Source organism: Lactuca virosa, chromosome 7 (assembly GCF_052849685.1).
Source record: "Lactuca virosa cultivar CGN04683 chromosome 7, Lactuca_virosa_CGN04683_v6, whole genome shotgun sequence".
In the NCBI taxonomy this organism is placed as follows: domain Eukaryota; kingdom Viridiplantae; phylum Streptophyta; class Magnoliopsida; order Asterales; family Asteraceae; genus Lactuca; species Lactuca virosa.
Window position 1 is genome coordinate 109,695,263 of NC_136432.1, and position 21,450 is coordinate 109,716,712.

The 21,450-nt window shown below is 40.3% G+C and overlaps 1 protein-coding gene and 1 long non-coding RNA gene across 3 annotated transcripts; one reads left to right on the forward strand and one right to left on the reverse strand.

Moving 5' to 3' along the window:
* Positions 1-409: 409 nt before the first annotated feature.
* LOC145125410 (putative 1-deoxy-D-xylulose-5-phosphate synthase 2, chloroplastic) lies at positions 410-6,666 on the reverse strand. Its single transcript, XM_079060870.1, has 10 exons — positions 6,543-6,666; positions 6,238-6,405; positions 5,297-5,461; positions 5,051-5,201; positions 2,399-2,670; positions 1,989-2,262; positions 1,605-1,912; positions 1,237-1,518; positions 857-1,141; positions 410-755 (listed from the first exon to the last, which is right to left on the reverse strand). The coding sequence occupies exons 1-10, from the start codon at positions 6,663-6,665 to the stop codon at positions 603-605; spliced, it is 2,181 nt and encodes a 726-aa protein (XP_078916996.1). The 5' UTR covers position 6,666; the 3' UTR covers positions 410-602.
* On the forward strand, positions 3,189-4,214 carry LOC145125411 (uncharacterized). Of its 2 annotated transcripts, XR_013715980.1 has the most exons (3): positions 3,191-3,434; positions 3,551-3,683; positions 3,804-4,214. It is a non-coding gene; the product is annotated as an uncharacterized LOC145125411 (long non-coding RNA). The 2 variants fall into 2 exon arrangements; XR_013715979.1 differs by having other exon boundaries at positions 3,189-3,683.
* Positions 6,667-21,450: the final 14,784 nt, after the last annotated feature.

Consider the following 21,450-nt stretch of genomic DNA (forward strand, 5'->3'; position numbering starts at 1 on the left):
CATGTTGTAGTTCTAACAAAAGATTATTCCCATGAGGAAAGTCGGTGTTCTTTCATTTTTATGGGTTTTTCAAAGACTATTTTGAGATTTGATTTATTCTTTTGAGTAGTTAGTAATTTTTAGTAACATATAACTTAATATATATTTTTTAATATTTTTGGATTAGAGTTATTAGTTTTAGACAAGAAGATAATCAGTATTTTGAGATTTGATTTAATTTATTTGTTTTATACTAGGACCTTGGCTTGAGTTTTGTCATGGATTCGCCTATGGCAGCAAGCGAACTTCTTCAAGCGATCAACATCTGACATACGATGCATAGTCGTAACACTTGGTTGATAAACATGAATCAACTACAAAATGAAAGGGCATTTCAACAATACAACTAAATTATATTTTGTTGGACCAATTTAAGATAGGATTTCAGCTGATCGTTTGTTAATACAATTATAAAGAGAAAATGATAATTTGCTATCCACAACATTTATTATATAGCTAGCAACAATGTGTATGTGCTCAAAAGAGAATCAGGCAACACTATTGCCTTAGGCTAACCTTAATTCTCTCTAGACTAATGAAAATCTATCAGGGAAGGACTTCAACTATACATTAAAAAGATGTGTTATTTGGTTGCTCTTGCCAATCAACGACAAAGCCGTTGCTGCAATATGCTTTGGGGTGAGACCGACCTCTTCAAGCTGGTGAGTTTGTGCCCCATGTTCAATATATCTATCGGGTAACATCATTGCCCTCCACTACAACAAGTTGAAGATAATGCAAACCAAGATAAGTACAACTCTTTTTTGTTATGTAATAAAAAGTCGGAGGTCATCATTAGCGAATTAACAACAATTACCTTGAGATTTCCATCGAATAATCCATTCATGGCCAAGAAATGAGAAACATGAGAACTGAATCCTCCTATAGCTCCTTCTTCAATAGTTATTATGACCTCATGTTCTCTTGCTAATTTCTTGATCAAATTTCCATCGAGTGGCTTGCAAAATCGAGCATCTGCCACAGTCACTGAGATACCAATCTCTTGAAGTAGTTCTCTTGCTTCTAAACAACTTTGTACTATGGTTCCATATCCCAATAACGCCACTCTACTTCCTTCCTTAAGAACTCTTCCCCTACCAACCTATTTTCAAATTTACGAGTCAATATATTAGTATTAGCTAATTATGGTGATCATATATAAGGCAAAAAGTTATCTCATTACTCAAACTGAAGTACCTCAATAGGGGTTCCTTTGTTATTAAGTGGGAGAAATGAACCTATTCCATTGCCTCTCGGGTACCTAAAGCAACTTGGACTATCATCAATGGCAGCAGCTGTGGCAACCATGTGCATGAGCTCAGACTCACACGAAGGAGCCATCACCACCATGTTTGGTAAACAAGCCATGAAAGTTGTATCGAATGAACCACAATGAGTTGGACCATCTGCTCCAACCAAACCCGCCCTATCAATAGCAAATCTCACTGGAAGCTTCTGAAGATCCACATCATGAACTACCTGCACGATATAAACATTGTTACAACGAAGATTCATAAAAAAATAAACCACCCTTATTAAGAAAATGCCAAAGATATCGATCTTACTTGATCATAACCTCTTTGTAAGAAAGATGAATAAATGGCACAAAATGGTTTGAGGCCTTCGGTTGCTAAACCTGCAGCGAAGGTAACAGCATGCTGCTCAGCGATACCAACATCAAAACACCTCATGGGAAACTGTTTTTTGAATGTGTTAAGCCCCGTGCCTCCTCCCATAGCCGCATGAATAGCTATTATTTTATCATCTCTTTCTGCTTCAGCCACCAATGAGTCCGCAAAATATTGTGTATATGAGAGCGTTTTAACCTTATTTTTCACTTGTTTTCCCGTTTGGGTATCAAATTTCACAACACCTATAACAAAAATTACATTAGCAATTGTTCACTTTTCATATTTTAGTTTTGTTATAAAACACAAATACATACATACCATGCATTTTGTCAGACGCAATTTCAGCGGGATAGTAGCCTTTGCCTTTTTCAGTGACAATATGGATGAGAACAGGTCCTGGATCTTGTATGGACTTAATCTTGTTGAAAACATAGACAAGATCTTCAAGATTGTGTCCATCTACTGGACCAACATAGTTGAGCCCAAGATCTTCAAACATGGAAGCTCCTTCACCACCCACTATTCCTTTCATACAAGAATCCATTTTTGCGGCAATTTCATGTGTTCTATCCCCCAGTTTTGTCGTTACTCCCTGTTTATCACAATACCATGCATTTAAGTTTTAGTCTTCTAACATTCTAGTCGAAGTCTAGTTTGCATATATTGGATGAATGCATGTAAGATATTTGACATGTATAAACAAGAAGAAAGATACAAAGAGCTTGCACCTTTGCAACTTCACGAAGTTGGTGAAACTTCCGGCTAGTTTGCAGCTTTGTGAGGCACCGACTGAGAGCCCCAACAGGGGCTGCCGAACCATTAAGAGTAGCGGTGGGGAGGGAGACTTGGCGGTTGTCATTCAAGACAATAATGAGATTGGAATTCGTGTAGCCAACATTGTTCATTGCTTCGTATGCTTGTCCTGCAGTCATGGCTCCATCGCCGATCACTGCAATTACATGGTTGTTTTTGCCCAGCAAATCTCTACCAACAGCCATTCCTGTTTTATAATTAATTTAATTTAATTATTGATGTCTTAATTATTTTGCAAACTGATGATGACTTGTTAAAAAGTTAGTACTTTTTGTTTGAAAAATTGTAAATAGTTTCAATTTAATTATTTAAGGACTCATTTTCAAATCCGCACACTAGTACAAAACTCATTTAATAGTGCGATCACATTTTCTTTTTTGGTGCGGTTCAGTTACAAAACCGCATCATTAAATAAGTTTCGCATCAATAAACAAAAGAACCGCACCATTTAATGTATTTGTTGGTGCGGTTTTCATATAACCGCATTAAAAGAAATTAAAAACGCATTTCTTGATGCTATTGACCAAAACTGCACTATTAAAAGACAATTTTTTGGTGCGAATTTTTGTAAAACGCACCATTAAATCACTATTTTTTTAAAACTACACCAATTAAACGAAGGAAACCGCACCAAAAAATTGGGTAAATTTTCATTCCGGCTACCAAGAAATTGGGTATTCCCTCTCAAAATTTCGTTCTAATTTTTCATTCCCGCTTACTAGGTCTCTTATATCTCTCACCCAAAAAAACCCTTCACAATTCACAGTGTTCGTCCCAAAAAATACTCTCACGTCGTCTTCTTCCTTCTCCTTCACTCTATGCAACAGGTAAATCATAAACCCTCCTAATTTCGTTCATTGATTCCTCCGCTCTCACAGTCTTCCATGAATGTAAATGGAACCTGAGTATTTATTGCAGGTACATTTATCCTAATTCATGAATTTGTTGCAGGTACGTTTATCAAAATTACCGACCTTAATCTATGCTGCAACAGAAGGCTTAGATGTTGTAGAAAGCCTGGGTCTCTTATTTTTTTTATCTGTAATTATTTCTTGTTTTCTTTGCAGTGTCAATGGAGTAACCAATATCTTTGGTTCTTTACTAACCTCCTTTCATGTACTCATAACATGTAAAACACCATCCTTTTACTTTTTTCTGCTCATCCAAAGGAAAAAAGTAACAGAAGGAAGAACTTACCAGGTTTGTTTTGTTTCTGAATGTTCTTCTCTATGTATCGACATACTTCCTAACATAATCTTCCTTTGAGAGATTGAAAATTTTTATGAATTTTTGATGCCCTTTTTGGATCTCTCATTCTAGGTTTTCAACATCGGTTAATCCGAGAAGATCATTGTCACCCTTCTTGACAATAAAAAGATTCAAAACAGGAAGATCTAGAAATTTACATCACATATTATATGTTTGAATGTGTTTTGGTTACAGCAAAAACTGTGAAATCTATCTGGAAAGGTTTTTTGGTGCGATTTTGGCTAACTATTTTTTAGTGCTGTTTTGTGCTATCTTTTGGGGTGGTTTTGTGTTCTTCCAAGACAGGTTTGTTGGTGCGGTTTTGTCTATTTTTTGGGGCGGTTTTAGAATCGCACCATTAAATAAAAGCATTTTTTGATGCGATTCAATAACCGCACTAATTAATCATTTTAACCGCATCAACAAATGCTTTCTGTACTAGTGTCATACAACTAATTAATGGTAAATACGACATTTTAAAAAGATTCATTAATTAGTTTTCTGCATATTGATTATGTTATTTTTTATTTTGTAACATTTGGTTTTAAATAAAGATATTTTATTGAACTATAACAAGTTCAACATTGTATTTCTTTCTTCTAAGTTTGAAAAGTAATAAATATGATGATAAAAAGATTGGAGCTTTCAGTTTACCATTCTAATTCAAAATCAGAGATTAATTTCTTAAGATTATAACGTAACAAATCTCATAATTCAAATAAGTTGAATTATTTTTTGTTCAAAACTATGAAAAATTTACCGGATATATTATAATTAATACTAGACTCACAATTACGAACATTAAAAGTTTTCAAAAAAAAATATGATTGAAATTCAATAAACAAAAACTTATGATAAATAAAAAATACAAGAAGCTCTTCGCTTCGCAAAGTGTTTTTTTTTTTAAAATTAATGTTAGACTGAGAGGAGTGATATAGAGCTCATCGACCTCCACCTCCGCTCCATCAAGAAGAATGAAAGGCTGGAAGAAGAGAGGCCCTCAACTTGGCACCTAGACCTCTCCCTGTTGCCTTATAAATTAATAACCAATTAATTTTTTCCACAAAACTCAAAATAAATCTAATACTGATTTAAACGTGTTATTTTGCATTAGGTACAAATTTTTTGTGCCACGATTAAAACACTGCTTATATTTTTGTTTTTGTTTTTTTTTTTTTTTTTCTAAATACTGATTTATGATACCAAAGGGTTAGATGTTTCCCTTTCTTTGTTCCCTTTCCTTTCTAAGATCGAATGTATGACATATATGAAATTAAAAGTAGTTTACATATGCGTTTCAAAAAAAAATTGAATATTACCTAAACCAGCAGAAATGCTAGTAGAGCTATGGCCAACACCAAAAGCATCATGCGAACTCTCGTCTCTCTTAGGGAAGCCTGCAAGTCCACACGTTTGTCTGATAGAATCCATTTTCGATCTCCTTCCTGTCAATATTTTATGTGGATACGACTATATATGGAAATAATAAAAATGAGTATCGCTTTTTTATTCAAGAAAATAATATTGTAATGTAAATATTGCGAGTAAATCTTGTGATTCATTACCTGATGACCAACATCCCAAATGATCTTGTCGTCAGGGGTGTCAAAAACATAATGGAGGGAGATAGTTAATTCAACGACACCCAAATTTGAACTCAGGTGACCACCTGTTTTGGACACTGTATATACAATCTCTTCCCGTAGTTCATCAGCTAGATATTCAAGCTCCTGTAATGGCATATTATTAACCAAAAATATCACATAGTTTTTTATTTTTTTTATAACTTTTACTTTGATTACAATTTGTGTCCTTCAGAATGATAAATGGGACCCTTTTTAGGATTGCAATCTTCACGTCGTAGAAAAAAAACGTGGTTTATGAGTATATATAGGAATCAAATTGAGTTTGACTTTGATTTTAAGGCAATAATTGAATTTCCTTCCAAGATATTTTCATATTTGACAAAAAACAATCTCTAATAAATCCTTTTATTTTATCATATATTCAATTAAGCCCTAATAAACACGTCATTAATCGGTCATGGATAGAATATGAAGGCTTTTTATATTTATGATCCAAATTCAAAAGTTTTTTTTTTTAATTACTTAATTTTAATATTATCATATTATCTCAATATATATTTTTTGTTTGACAGTTAATTTAATCTTTATGGTATTATTTTGTCGGACAGAAAATATACATTTCAAAAATAGTTGTTTTTTGAAACTTTTTGATTGAGGTTTTTTCTTCTTCTAAAAATAACAGTTTTTTATATTTTTTGACAAAATATATGTTTGTTTCACAAATGTTTTTCTATGAGACGAAAGTTATATTATATATCTTGATAATTTCATGAATGTGTGCAAACGGAAGGGTGGCCAAAAACTTCGTGTATCTATTTAGTATTTTTGTTAAACAGGTTTCATAATATCCCTTACATGTGTGCACTAACGCACCAGCATTATGACAAAAATACAACCTGAAAAAACATTATGAAATTTACCTCGACATTAAGATTCTTAATATGGATCGGGTAATTAATAGTATCCAAAATCGGAGTGTTTGGTTTCTCCCCAGAGTACTTGAGAGTTGTTCCCATACTCCCATTCGTTGTTCTCATCTCTTCATGTTCATTTGGCTTGAACTTCGCTACTGCTACAATTCCCATAAACTAGTAAAACAGGAAACAGTAAGATCATATTATATATGTATGTACACAGTACACACAATGACACAGATACGGGTACTTGTATATGTGTATGTGTATTAACAACTCCAAACAAGAGATGAACAAAAAAAATGTAGAACCTTTCTCTTTTTCAGCTTCATGATTGCGTCGGATGATGGATTAAGCAAACTACAAGAAGTGTAAAGATCTTGAGTTATATCTATCGAATGAAATGCACCCTTCAAAGCACCATAAGAAGCCATGAGAGAGAGAGAGAGAGAGAGAGAGAGAGAGAGAGAGAGAGAGAGAGAGAGAGAGAGAGAGAGAGAGAGAGAGAGAGAGAGAGAGAGAGAGAGAGAGAGAGAGAGTTGTTTGATTTGATTTTCTGAGGGTTTTAGAGCTTTCTTATAGGCCAATAGCAAGTGTATGGGTCCCATGCAGAGCTTACAATTTGGTCGCCGAAATGAATAATCGAAATTTGTTTGATTTGATTTTCTGAGGGTTTTAGAGCTTTCTTACAGGCCAATAGCAGGAGTATGGGCCCCATGCAGAATGACAATTTGGTCGCCGAAATTAATAATCGAGGCTGCTGAATTTTAGTGGAAAAATCTAGAGTGTGTTGAAACTTGCACTAGCCCATATTGGGGGACCGGTTTTAAATCGGTTTTATAACGTTCCGATCATTTTAGGATCGGTCATGGAAACGGTTTTCTTTAGACCGACTTCGGATGATATTAGACCGGTCATTTCAGGTCTAGTTTTCTCGGTCTAATCTTTCCTTTCGTTTTGATTTCCGGGCTTTTTTGTTCGGTTTTAATGTTTTTCGGTTTTGAGTTTTCCCGTTAAGAAATATATAATTAACACAAAAATTGTTACACTTAAGTTTAATAAAGAAAAAGAAATAAATGAATTAGATAATTTGTGATTAAAAATTATATAATTAACACAAAAATTATATGTTTATAAACAAACTTTGTTTACCGGTCTTTTTTGAGAGCGGGCCTATGTAGGTTTCAGAATGGTCCGGTCTTTTTTAGGACCAATTTCAGAACGGTCCACCTTTTTTTCAGACCGATCTCGGATGGGTCTCGAGTAGGTCTTTTTTCTGGTCTCATTTTATATCAGTTCGATCTTTGTCTTTTTTTGGCCCCCACCCCGGTCTTTTTGTGCGGCTCTACTAGTCGTTAAGAGAAATGAGTCAAGTAATTGCTTCCAAATTAATTGTTCATTGGGGGCTAAGAGAGTATTTTTAACAAGGTTCTAAAAAGTTCGACATCCCTCCAATGTTTATACTTACCGCCGAGCTTTGATAAAATGTCATCTTAAGTTATATATATATATATATATATATATATATATATATATATATATATATATATATACACACACACGTACGTAAAAATGGATAATAATAGAAATATGTCTTAATGTTTTGAAAAAATATAAAGAAATAAATAAGTTGGTTTTTTATAAGCATTTTCTTATGTTAGGCCTTTAAAGACTTTAGTAGTGACAAGGGATGAGTCAAGCACATATGCACACCTAGTCGTATATACGAGTTCGTAAAATGGTGTGATTTCAGTACACTTTGCCAATGGTGGTCGTCATCATCATAGATCTGAATTTTTAAAGCCTCCTAAGGATTTCACGACTTTAAGAGTCGTATAACACAAATAAATATCGTCATCTTCTTTGATATAGTGATTTTTGCAACTGCAAAATCTTAGTTCTTCAATTCTCCTATTGAAAAACTTAAAAACCCAAATTTTGGTGACGGAATGCCGACAAAAAGCGGCGGGTAGTGTGGGCGTCGGAAATCCGTAGGTGATTATCGACGGATAATTAACAAAATAATAAACTTTTATTTTATTTTAAGTATGAAAAAACATCATTTTAGTCCTTCTAGTTTAACCTTGACACTTTAATGTCAATTATATACATTGATTTATTATTATTATTATTATTATTTTTATATTTTTCTTTATTAACATTTACCTTTATATTTATTAACACCCGTCCATTACTAGGATTAATGTCTTATACCATGATATGATTTAAAAAGTTTCTAAGCAATAATCTATTATGATCCAAAACTAACATAAAAATATTACAATATAAATATTTGACAAACACAAATTTCAACCATTTAATTCATTTATATTGCATTTGGTTTCAAAGTTCAAGAAATGTATGCAAAAAGGGCCTTAATGGCATTATGGTAATTTGAGGCTTCGCAGTACGTCGTGCGTACGTGGTGTACGCTGAGCGTAATAGGGCGCGCTCCAGTACGTTGGGCGTATATCATTGTACGTTGGGCGTACTCGCTAAAAGAGGAAACCCTAATTTTTAGGGTTTGGCTAGTATTTAAGCATCCTTATGGCCTCGTTTCCCTTCACCATATCAGCCTCCACCCTCTCATTCATGTTTGAAGCCCTAGTTCTCCTTGAGAAGCCATTTCTAGCCTAAAAGTGTGTGTTTGTGTGCTTAGGAGAATAAAGGAAGGAAGTCAAGCTCATCTTTGGAGAGAGAAATACTTTGGATCTGGGACTTACTCTTCATTTGCAACCCTTCAAAGGTATAAAGCTTGTAACTTGATCTTTCAATCATGTAGATCTAGAAATTGGTGTTTTATTGATACTTTTTGGTCCCAAATGTCTTATCTTGAGCATGACATGTTCTTGACGCTTTGAATTGTCCTTTCGGACCTTCGGAGGGGTCCTAAGTCATAAAAATGAAGTCCTAATGGTTAGTTTTGCTCCATGCATCTTGTAGAAGGTCTTAATGGATTAATACCTTGAGTTAAGCACTTAATGGGCATGTAAAGTCATAAAGTTGGAAACTTTATGATTCTAGAGTGTATTTTAGCCTTGGATCTGAAATATGGACGTAAGAGCTTAAGCCATTAAAAACTTATTGAGTTTTGAAGGATGCAAGGGTACGCCCTGCGTACTCGGAGTACGCCCTGCGTACAAGGTCAACCACCCTGATGGTGGTCAACTGCGAGGATTCGGAGTACGCTCAGCGTACCTTCGGAGTACGCCCCGCGTACTCGCACTCGGTCAATCCGGTTGAGTTGACTCGGTTGGGTTGACTCGGCTGGGTTGACTTAGTTGACTGAGTAGGTTTGACCAGTTGACTTTGACTTTGACCAAGTTTGGCCTTGAGGGTATTTTAGGTATTTTAGGATTTTGATGGAAATTGGTCATTGGTGGGATTAGGTGTCGGTTAGAGAGCTGAGATTCGGAGTCGGGACCTCATCAGCTTCTGTTCAGTTTGTGAGGTGAGTTTTCCTCACTGTACTTGCGGGTCGAAGGCACCAACGCCGACCCTTTGGATTTGATATCCTATTATGTATGTTATAGTGTTGTAGTGATCGTTAGATCGGTATCCTGATATATAGCATGTTGATATGCGTAGTGATCGGTTGATCTGTCTCTTGTCTGTTGGCTGATTATATGTTTCTCTGTTATGTATATGTGCACATATTTGGTTGGTGGTTGAGGCTTTACTACTCTGTGCATACGCCAAAAGACCAGGGGTATTCCAACCCGATGGTTGAGTGGGCCCGAGGGTATTCCATCCCGAGGATGACAGGACCCGTTGTGTATTGGCATTCTGACGAGATGGTAAAGGGGCCTGGGGTATTCCAACTTGATGGTTGACTGGACCCATAATGTATTGGCATTCCAACCCGATGGTTGAAGGGTCAGGGGTATTCCAAGCCGATGGTTGATCAGACCCGACATGTTGTTATTGTATATGTCATTTGCTTGTGTATTAGTACTTTGGGGGATCTTACTAAGCCTTGGCTTACAGTTTTGGGTTATGTTTCAGGTACTTCAGACAACCGCGAGAAGGCGAAGGCATGACCGCAAACATCCTGATGTTTTAACTTATGATTTTGGGAAACTCTGATGTTGAAATGTTTTAAAAACTATGTTTGTAAACAATTTATGAATTGGGATGGTTTTAAAAAGTTTAAATTTATCATGATTTTTATGGATGTTACAAGTTGGTATCAGAGCCTTGGTTTGAGTGAAGTAGAGGAACACTAGTGCGAATCCAGTCTCAAACTAAGGGAAAAAGATTTTTTTTAAAGATTTTCAAATTGTTTTCAAAATAATCAAAGAGGATGCGATGTATGCGATCAGTCGGAGCCTGTAAGTAGACCCAAAACTACCACACTGTTATTTGATCTTATGATATATTAGAAAAACATGCTAGTGATAGGCTAGGGATCTTCAGGAATTGCATGATAGAATTGTTTGATTATATGATGCCTAATAGCCTAGGTTTTTTCCTTATATAAAACTGACATCATTGATGTAGTTGCTTAGTGTATGCATCATAGTTATACATAACTAAGATTCTATAGCCTAGAATTTTTGGTTTCGCCTTATTTCATGTTCGTCTTTGATGAAGGGATTAGTGTAGGATCAGATATTCGACTGTCTATAGGGTCCAGTGTTATGTATGATTAGCATACACAAGTGTTGCAGGGTTGGTGGAAGTTTCATGGATGAGTTGTGTGGGGTCAGCTGGCCAGTTTCGTGATGTTTAGCCTTCATCTAGGGAGTGAGGATTGAGTGTATATGTATACGAGTGTGTATTGTTAGGGTTGTTGTGATGATCCTCTGAGACAAATACAGGTAAGTGTGGAAGGTAGTATGGGCCCGTACTACTAAAATCACAGGACCCGTACGTGTAACAGGGAAGTCACAACCCCCAGGTTTATTTTTCAATATGGGAGTTGGTTCCCCTAATATGATATGTGTGTTATCTGATATCCCCCAGGTTTATTTTTCAATATGGTGATGACGAGACGATTTTAGGAAGGATCCGGATCAGGATCGGGAGCTGGCACCCAGGATGGGCCAGTTGTGTCCGAGGACAGGACAATGGAGATCCTTCAGGAGGAGGTTGTTGCTCACTTTCGAGCACAATTACCAAAGATGTTCGGGTCTATTAAGATCGCCATGGTGGAGTATTTTGATGAGCGTTATGATGCGTTGTCTGAGGCTGCTGCTCATGCAGCCACCGCAACCGTTGCCGCTGCTGGGTTGGTGCTGGGAGAGTTTTCCAGTATCGGGACTTTGACACTAAGAAGCCCCCGACTTTCGACAGAGTTTAGGATCCGATCATAGCCATGAGGTGGTTGTCTGACATTGAGAGTTGTTTCTTCAATTGCTCTTGCCCAGCTGACCAGAAGGTCAAGTGCACTCTGAACCTTCTGAGGTCCGGAGCGAAGGATTGGTGGAGACTTGTTACTAGCTCGTATTCTCTAGAGAAAGAGGATTGCAGTGACTTGAGAGCAATTCTCGAAGATGTTCCGTTCTATATATGTTCCGATGGTGGAGCGTGAGATGTTAGCCCAGGAGTATTTGGACTTGATACAGGCGACGGAGTCGATGACGGAGATCACCAAGATGTTCACAGAGAGGGCCATGTTTTGTCATGAGTTTGCTGCTTCTGAGAAAGCTCAGATGACCCGTTACTTGAGCATGATCAAGACGGATATCAGGCAGTTCGTATCCAAGAAACATTATGGTTAATTGTTGGAGTTGCAAGAGGCTGCTAGGGGGCGTGAGATTGAGATGGAGCTCCAGTCGAGGGAGTAGAGATCGGCGCCAGCACAGTCGCATCCTACGCTGAAACGGTTCAGGGCCGCTGATACTAGATGTGGGAGTCATAGAGGCTGCACTTGCGGAAAGTGTGGCAAGGTTCATGATGGATATTGTCGATCTTCTTCGAGATGCCACAAATGTGGCAAGTAGGGTCACATTGTGAGGGACTGTCGGCAGCAGGCTCCAACTTCTTGCATCAGACTTTGTTATCATTGTGATCAGGTGGGCCATATGAAGGCCCAGTTCCCCTTGCTTGCTGCTAGGCCGGTGCAGGCCCCAGCGCTGGCTACTTTGAGGATCATAGATAGGAGTCAGGGCAGGGTGCAGCCCCAAGGTCTTGAGTTCGCGCTTTTCAGCTCACTGCCGAGGAGGCCAGAGTAGCTCCAGATATTGTGACTGGAATGTTTCTATTTATTATTTTGTTGTAACATCCCATTTAAAATAGGGTAATTAAAATAATAAACCGGGGACCCCGAGAAATAATAATAATAATTATTTTATATTATTATAGCCCAAAATCAAATAACAATTAGCTGGGAGTTGGTTTCGGGAAACCAAATGACAAGATTTGAATCTCCAAGGGTTAAATTGTAACTTTGGGACTCAATTTGTAAATATTTCCATAAAGAAAGGGTTGTTTGGTATTAATTGGATTTAATATGTAAGTATTTATGAAAGCAGGGACTAAAGAGTAAATTCTGGACCTAAGCTGAAAAGAAATTGTCATGGAGGGGCCATTTGGTAAAATATCGGATCAAAGTTGAAAGGATTTTCAGTAGCCAGGGTTTAAATGGTAATTATTGGACTTTGTTTGAAGAGATTGGAATGGGAGGGACCAGTTCTGTCATTTTCTCTATATGTTTGCATGGAGTCGGGTATTTTACTATTTGATTGCCCGTCAACAACCCTAACCCTAGTCACAGATCGGCCGCCACCCTTATAGCTCCCCTTTCCCAGCCGTCACCCTCACGATGGGCAATCTCCGTTGCCGACCTTGTATCCCTATCGCCGGCTGCTGCCACCTTGACGAGTTCGAGCACCAACCACCGGCGTTGCCACCGTGCCGAAGCTGGAACGCCATTGTCAACCGCCGACAACAGCGACCACTAGAAACTACCGCCCTTCCCCTTCTCTTTCTTCTCAGACACCTTAGCTTCTTCTAGCCCGTCGTCGAACATCGTATGTAACCAGGGAAAACCGCAAGGACCGACGTTGCGGTCGTGGGAGGACCGGTCGAGCTGCTGATGATGGGTTTCGTCTTTGTGGACGCCGCCATGCGACTGTTCCACTATGAAGCTGCTGCCAACGCCATTTGCCGCCGTCAGCCACCGCTGTGGTTCGTGGTTCGTGATGAGGTCGCGAGTGTGTTTGGTTTATGTTGAAGAGGAGTCACGAAACACCACCATGGCGGTCGGCCATGGTGGTTGCTGCCGATAATGGAGATGTTGCCGTCGACCGCCACTACTGTCGGACTTCTTGTGGTACCATCGCCACCAGGTGGGTGGCTGGGTTTATTTCGCAACAGAAGACGTGTTACTGTGTGTGTGTGTGCGTGTTTTGTTGGCCGGAAATGAAAAAGGGACCACCATGGCCGCCAGCCATGGTGGCCTCCACCATCTACCACCACCTGCCGCCACAGTGCGGCGGTGTGTGTGTGTGTGTGTTATGTTATGTGAGTGTGTGTGTTTGTGTATATTTGTAAAATTTTAATAGAGTCGGTAATCAATAGAAACTTGTAACCACCACCATGAGGTGGTGGCTGCCGCCTCCTGTCGCCACCGGCTGCCGTGTCGGGTGGCGGTGTGCTTTGATTGCGTTTGGACCTCGTTTAGGATGATTGGACAGAATGGGCTCAATGAAACCCTAATGGGCCCAATAGAACCCCAATGGGCCCAATGAAGCCCAAAGTGACCTAAAAGCCCAACCAATTGACTAATAGGCTAGTATTGGGTTGGAAACCCTAATTAGGGTTTGGAAAACCCTAATCTCATGAAACCCTAATTTTGGGGATTGATCGGGACCCACGTTGGAATTAATTATTAAACCTAAATAATAATTAATAATCATTGGCAAATTAACCTAAAGCAGTAATGAATTAATGGATTAAGTCCTTAATGGTTTAAGTAGGACCACTTAGTCCTAATTGTCATTTTCATTTGAAAACCCTAATTTCACTTGGGCCTTGTGTTGGGTTTTCCTATTGGGCTTTGGCGATTGGACTATTGATGGGCTATCCAGGAACAAGTTAATAGACCAAAATAATTAGATGGGCTTTAGGATAAGGCCCACGTGAGAGACTTGGGCCCAATTTGGAAAATTAGGCCAAAGATGGGCCATAATTGGGCCTTTATGATTATGTGATATTGGGCCATGGGAATTGGATTGGAATAATTGGATGGGCCTTAAGGAAAGACCATGTAGAGGTCTAGGCCCAATTTGGAAAATTGGGCCATATGTTGGGCTTTGGCCTATGATTTGACTTTTGGGCTTTTGTAGTGTGAGTTGGACCTTGGGCTTGGAACCCAATTATTAATTGGGTATTGTTTGATGTTGACAGTTCGGGGATCTGTCAACCAGCAGCTGGAGTTTTATCTGCGGGACTTCAGCAGTGCCAGGTGAGTTATCATCACCATACTAAGGGGTCTAAGGCACCAAGGCCGTCCCATCGAATTGATATCCTAGTAGTTGTTATGATAAGTATGTGTTAGATATGCATGCTAGTTGGATATGCTATTTGGTAGGCCTGTAGGACTACCTGTGATATTATTGATTATTGGTATGTGCATTTATCTGTTACATGTCGACATGTTATGTAGGATGGGTTGAGGTTGTACTGCTCCGTGCGGTAGCCAACAAACCCTACGAGCATTCCAGATACGAGCTGTGGGCCCGGTAGGCAATCTAAACTCGTACTGTGGGCTCGGTGGCAATCCAGATGTGAGTTGTGGGCCCAGTAGGCAATCCAGACTCACACTGTGGGCCCAGGGGTAATCCAGTCTGTAAATCTGTGGACCCATTGCATGCTGTTCAGTTTGTTATGTTATGATATTGCTGACATGGTTATGTGGACTGTATGTGTATCGGTATTTTGGGGGGTAACTCACTAAGCTTCGTGCTTACGGTTTCAGTTTGTTGTTTCAGGTGATTCAGATGACTTGGCAAGGCGAAGGCGTGACCGTACACATCCTCGTGTTTTGGATTTATGGTTTCTGGGATACTCTGATATTAAACTATTTTGAAAACATTTTTTAATAACTAATGGGTTTTGAATTGTTTAAAAAGTTTTAAATTGGCTTGAATTTTACGGGTGTTACAAGTTGGTATCAGAGCCTTGGTTTGAGTGAATTGGAGGAACACTTGTGTGAATCCAGTCTCAAACTAAGGAAAAGGTTTTTAAAATGAATTTCAGAAAGGTTTCTAAAACAATTTTCAAAAAGGTTTTCAAAATATCAAAGGAGGATGCTGGGTGTACGATCAGCCGGAGCCAATAAGTAGACCCCAAAATACCATACGGTTATTTGATAATGTGATGTGTTAGAATAGCATGCTAGTACTAGGCTAGGGATCTTCAGGAATTGCATGATAAAATTTCCTGATTACATGATGCCTGCTAGCCTAGGGTTTTACTTATATGAGATTAACATCATTACTGTAGTTGCTTAGTGTATGCATCATGGTTATACATATTTAAGATCTTATAGCCTGAGAATGTTTGGTTAGGCCTTATGTTCTATTCTTGTTTGATTGGGGGTTTAGGGTAGGATCATATATTCGAAAGTCTATAGGGTCCAGCGTTATGTATGGCTAGCATACACTAGTGTTGCAGGGTTGGTGGAAGTTTCATGGATGGGTGGGTTGTGTAAGGCTAGTAGGCCAGTTATGAGATATTTAGCATTCCTCTAGGAGTGAGGATTGAGCGCTCGCTATGTTTATGTACATTGTTAGGGTGTTGTGGTGATACTTGAGACAAATATGGGTAGGTGTGGAAGGTAGTATGGGCCCGTACTACTAAAAGCACAGGACCCATTCGCGTAGCAAGGACGTCACTACCCCTAGAGTTGGTTGGGAGTTGGTTCCCTGTTAGCATATGGGTTATTAGAGATCTTTCTAGTGTATTATCAGAATGATGGTTACGAGATGTCTTGAGACCAGATCCGGGTCAGGATCGGGAGTTGGCAGCCAGGATAGGCCAGTATTGTTAAAGGATCGTGTCAGTGAGATCATCCGGGAGGAGGTGGTCGAGGTTGTTCAGAGACAGTTGCCGGAGATGTTTGGGTCTATCAAGACCACCATTGTTGAAGTATTTCGATGAGCGCTACACAGCCATTGCCAAGACGGTTGTCGCTACAGCTACAACAGCTGTAACGGCGGCAGGGGAAGGAGCTGGTCGTGCTTTCCGGTACCGGGACTTGTTATTGGGACGTATTCTGATGAGCAGAGAGCTGCGGTTACTTGGGATCAGGGAAATGTTCCGTACTCGTTGCATTCCGCGGGTTGAGTGGGAGAAGTTGGTATATGAGTTTCCTGATTTGAGGCTTCGAGGGTTTTGTTCGAGACCGGGATTCGAGTCGCAGGGACTCCGAAAGGGAGTGATGATTATGATCAGTTAGAGTTTTGTAGCTGGAAGTAGAATGGATAATAGATGGATAGGAATGTTGTTTTCTAGGGCAAGGATTATGCCCTTTCAGTTTTCGAGCTCGAAGGAGTGAACAGGCATGTGACCCCAGGATCAGGTGGTGTTCCAGCTCGGGGTCAGTTAGTCGCAGGAGTTGACGACAGTATCTCAGCGCTGGTGAGCGTAGGTGGGTCGATGTGGCATGAGTATCTTATGAGGCGTATGTGATTTCCGTTCTGACCCGAAGGAGCTAAGATCTGATTCGCCTTGGATCTCTTGCAGCGGACAATAAGGATGGTTTGTGCGATCTATTTCACTTTCGGGATTTGATACTATGTCTTGGGAGTTGTTGTAGTCGGTTTAGGGCAGGGGTTGCTTCAGCTACTGCAGTTCAGATGAGTACGATTGAGCTACTGAGTGAGTCAGTGTGCGAGACCCTGAATGATATCATTTCTAGAGCCCGAGAGCGAGAGATTTGTTTGGAGCACTTTGGGAAGATGGGTATTATGTGGGAGGCCTGCGGATAGGGCCCCACAAGATGGGTATTCAACATTGTCAGGATTCAGCGGTTGTAGTGATCGTTATCGATTGGCGGATGGAAGCGCCAATGGAAATAGCTTGCTGCTGACATATTAGTTGGAGCATCTATCTTTTGGTCTTTAAGATTTGGGTGTGGGATCATTCAAGCATCGGGGACTGTTGGTTAAGTTATGTTTCGATTTCACACCAGTGGGTGGTGATTAGTGTTCTAAGTGGGGGAGAATTGGGAATTCTCAGGTTGAGCGTCAGTCATTGAAGGTTTTGTTTGTTGCTGATCAGATTATGGTTTCCAGATTGGCCGGACAGGCGTTAATCGGTGAACCTCTCAGGGAGCGGAAATTCTCCAAGGAATTCAAGAGACGATAGTTGAGAAGCTAGGAACGCGTCATTAATTCCCTTATGCAGTGTGCTTATGTTCCCTAAGTCATTGGAGTATGTTTCCCCTCGAAGATGGAATAGAAATTTGATTCGTATCGAACTCAGATTTTGGTAACCTTCGGGATAATCGTGGAAGTCTTCTCAGACTAGTTCTGTATTAGTAGAATCGGATCAGTCTCGATCGAGTATGGGCCTGTGGCGAGTAAATATGGAGATAGGAATTCCAAATTTTGTGCATGGTAGTGATTCTCGTGTGTATTTGTGGGTATTCAAGGTGGCAATAGGGTTGGTTCGGCTTACGTGCTTGATCAGGTCTGGGTTATAGTCTGCAAGAAATTGGATCAAGAGTTCGACTATCATTCTATTTTAGGGTCATGTGCGACCAAGGTTTGTAGTATTTTGCTTGGATAACAACTTACTCTATAAGTGAATCGTACATGGTGGGGTTTCAGCATCGTGGCGCTGGTTGGTGTTGTGAAGGTCGTTGGTTAGGTATTTCTTTTGCACAAGCTTGATAGTTTATCAGGAGCATTCCAGTCATGAGTTGAGGGCCAGTTAGGGCATGCCAGACTCATGTTGTGGGCTCAGAGGCAATCCAAACCTATGATGAGCACCTTGTAGGGGTATTCCAGTCATAGGTTGTGGGCCTAGTGATCTTAGTAGTCTATTTCTTCTATTTTTGAGCGCTTTCGGAATGGACATATTGTTGAGATTTGGGCGAGCCGTAATCGGCCAGGAGGAATCAGAAGAATTTGTGAGAAATACAAGGGCAGGTCCTTGAACTTCAAGTTATGAGTTTAGACCCGAGTTTCGTATATAGTGGTATACTGATATAGGGTATTCCATCTCGAGGATGACCGGACCCAATGATTGATTGGACCTGACGTGTTTGGTATGCCAACCCGAGGGTTGATTGGGCCAAACATGTGCATGATACGAGGGCATTCCATCCTGAGGATGACTGGACCCGTCGTGGGCATGCCTGGTATTCCAGCCCGAGGCTGATTGGGCCAGGTATGAGTGTTTGTGCTTATGAGCCGGTCATTATATGTATGTTGGTCCTAAGGATAAAGGAAGCATTGTATTAACAAACCTGTAAGGGTTTATCTCCCAGTTTACATCTCGTTGTTCATTATATCCCAGGGAATCGGTTATCAAAACCGATTTCTCTTGAAGGAGTACCTAATCTCTTGTCAAGAAAAGAGTTATAGGTAGCAGTGTGTGATTTGTGGTTATGCTTTCTGGTGAGAACCTCAGGTTATCAGAAGTTGAGTAGCCAGTTAGGAGTTAAGTGCAAAGAAATTGACAATGATTCAGAGTGGGCGGTCTGTCAAGGAGACGGACCATCTCGAGACTACAGATTCGGATTGAGTAAATGTGATTATATTGCAAGGGATTCGTTTATTTTCAAGTTTTAGAACCCTGCGAGGGTTGGTTACGGTTGCCTTGGAAAGGCTGGGGTTATGCTCGTAAGTTGTGGTCGTGTTGTTCAAGTTGACTGGTTTGTAAGGGATGAAAAGAAACGATTTCGAGGATGAAATCAAAATTAAGTCGGGGAGAGTTGTAACATCCCATTTAAAATAGGGTAATTAAAATAATAAATCCGGGCCTCGAGAAATAATAATTATTATTATTTTATATTATTATAGCCCAAAATCAAATAACAATTAGCTGGGAGTTGGTCTCGGGAAACCAGATGACAAGATTTGAATCTCCAAGGGTTAAATTGTAACTTTGGGACTCAATTTGTAAAGATTTTAATAAGGAAAGGGGTGTTTGGTATTAATTAGATTTAATATGTAAGTATTTATGAAAGCAGGGACTAAAGTGTAAGTTCTGGACCTAAGCTGAAAAGAAATTGTCATGGAGGGGCCATTTGGTAAAATATCGGATCAAAGTTGAAAGGATTTTCAGTAGCCAGGGTTTAAATGGTAATTATTGGAGTTTTTTTGAAGAGATTGAAATGGGAGGGACCAGTTCTGCCATTTTCTCTATATGTTTTCATGGAGCCGGGTATTTACTGTTTGATTGCCCGTCAACAACCCTATCCCTAGACACAGTATCGGCCGTCACCCTTATACATCCCCTTTCCCGGCCGTCACCCTCACGATGGACAATCTCCGTTGCCGACCTTGTATCCCCATCGCCGGCTGGTGCCACCTTGACGAGTTCGAGCACCAACCATCGGTGTTGCCACCGTGGCGAAGCTGGAACGCCATCGTCAACCGCCGACGACAGCGACCACCAGAAACCGCCGCCCTTCCCCTTCTCTTTCTTCTCAGCCGCCTTAGCTTCTTCTAGCCCGTCGTCGAACATCGTATGTAACCAGGGAAAACTGCAGGGACCAACGTTGCGATCGTGGGAGGACCGGTCGAGCTGCTGATGATGGGTTTCGTCTTTGTGGACGCCGCCATGCGACTGTTCCACCATGAAGCTGTTGCCAACGCCATTTGCCGCCGTCAGCCACCACTGTGGTTCGTGGTTCGTGATGATGTCGCGAGTGCATGTGATTTATGTCGAAGAGGAGTCACGAAACACCACCATGGCGGTCGGCCATGTTGGTTGCTGCCGATAACGGAGTTGTTGCCGTCGACCGCCACTACTGTCGGACTTCTTGTGTTACCATAGCCACGAGGTGGGTGGCTGGGTTTATTTCACAACAGAAGACGTGTTAATGTGTATGTGTGCGTGTTTTGTTGGCCGGAAATGAAAAAGGGACCACCATGGCCGCCAGCCATGGTGGCTGCCACCATCTACCACCACCTGCCGCCACAGTGTGGCGGTGTGTGTGTGTGTGTGTTATGTTACGTGAGTGTGTGTGCTTGTGTATCTTTGTAAAATTGTAATAGTGTCGGTAATCAATAGAAACTTGTAACCACCACCGTGAGGTGGTGGCTGCCGCCTCCTGTTGCCACCGGCCGCCGTGTCGGGTGGCGCTGTGCTTTGATTATGTTTGCACCTCGTTTAGGATGATTGGACAGAATCAGCGCAATGAAACCCTAGTGGGCCCAATAGAACCCCAATGGGCCCAATGAAGCCCAAAGTGACCTAAAAGCCCAACTAATCGACTAATAGGCTAGTATTGGGTTAGAAACCCTAATTAGGGTTTGGAAAACCCTAATGTCATGAAACCCTAATTTTGGGGATTGATCGGGACCCACGTTGGAATTAATTATTAAACCTAAATAATAATTAATAATCATTGGCAAATTTACCTAAAGCAGTAATGGACTTAATGGATTAAGTCCTTAATGGGTTAAGTAGGACCACTTAGCCCTAATTGTCATTTCATGTGAAAACCCTAATTTCACTTGGGCCTTGTGTTGGGTTTCCTATTGGGCTTTGGCGATTGGACAATTGATGGGCTATCCAGAAACAAGTTAATAGACCAAAATAATTAGATGGCCTTTGGGATAAGGCCCATGTGAGAGACTTGGGCCCAATTTGGAAAATTGGGCCAAAGATGGGCCATAATTGGGCCTTTCTGATTATGTGATATTGGGCCATGGGAATTGGAATGGAATAATTGGATGGGCCTTAAGGAAAGACCATGTAGAGGTCTGGGCCTAATTTGGAAAATTGGGCCATATGTTGGGCTTTGGCCCATGATTTGACTTTTAGGCTTTTGTAGTGTGAGTTGGACCTTGGGCTTGGAACCCAATTATTAATTGGGTATTATTTGATGTTGACAATTCGGGGATCTGTCAACCAGCAGCTGGAGTTTTATCTGCGGGACTTCAGCAGTGCCAGGTGAGTTATCCTCACTATACTAAGGGGTCTAAGATACCAAGGCCGGCCCATTGGATTGATATCCTAGTAGTTGTTATGATAAGTATGTGTTAGATATGCATGCTAGTTGGATATGCTAGTTGGTAGGCTTGTAGGACTACC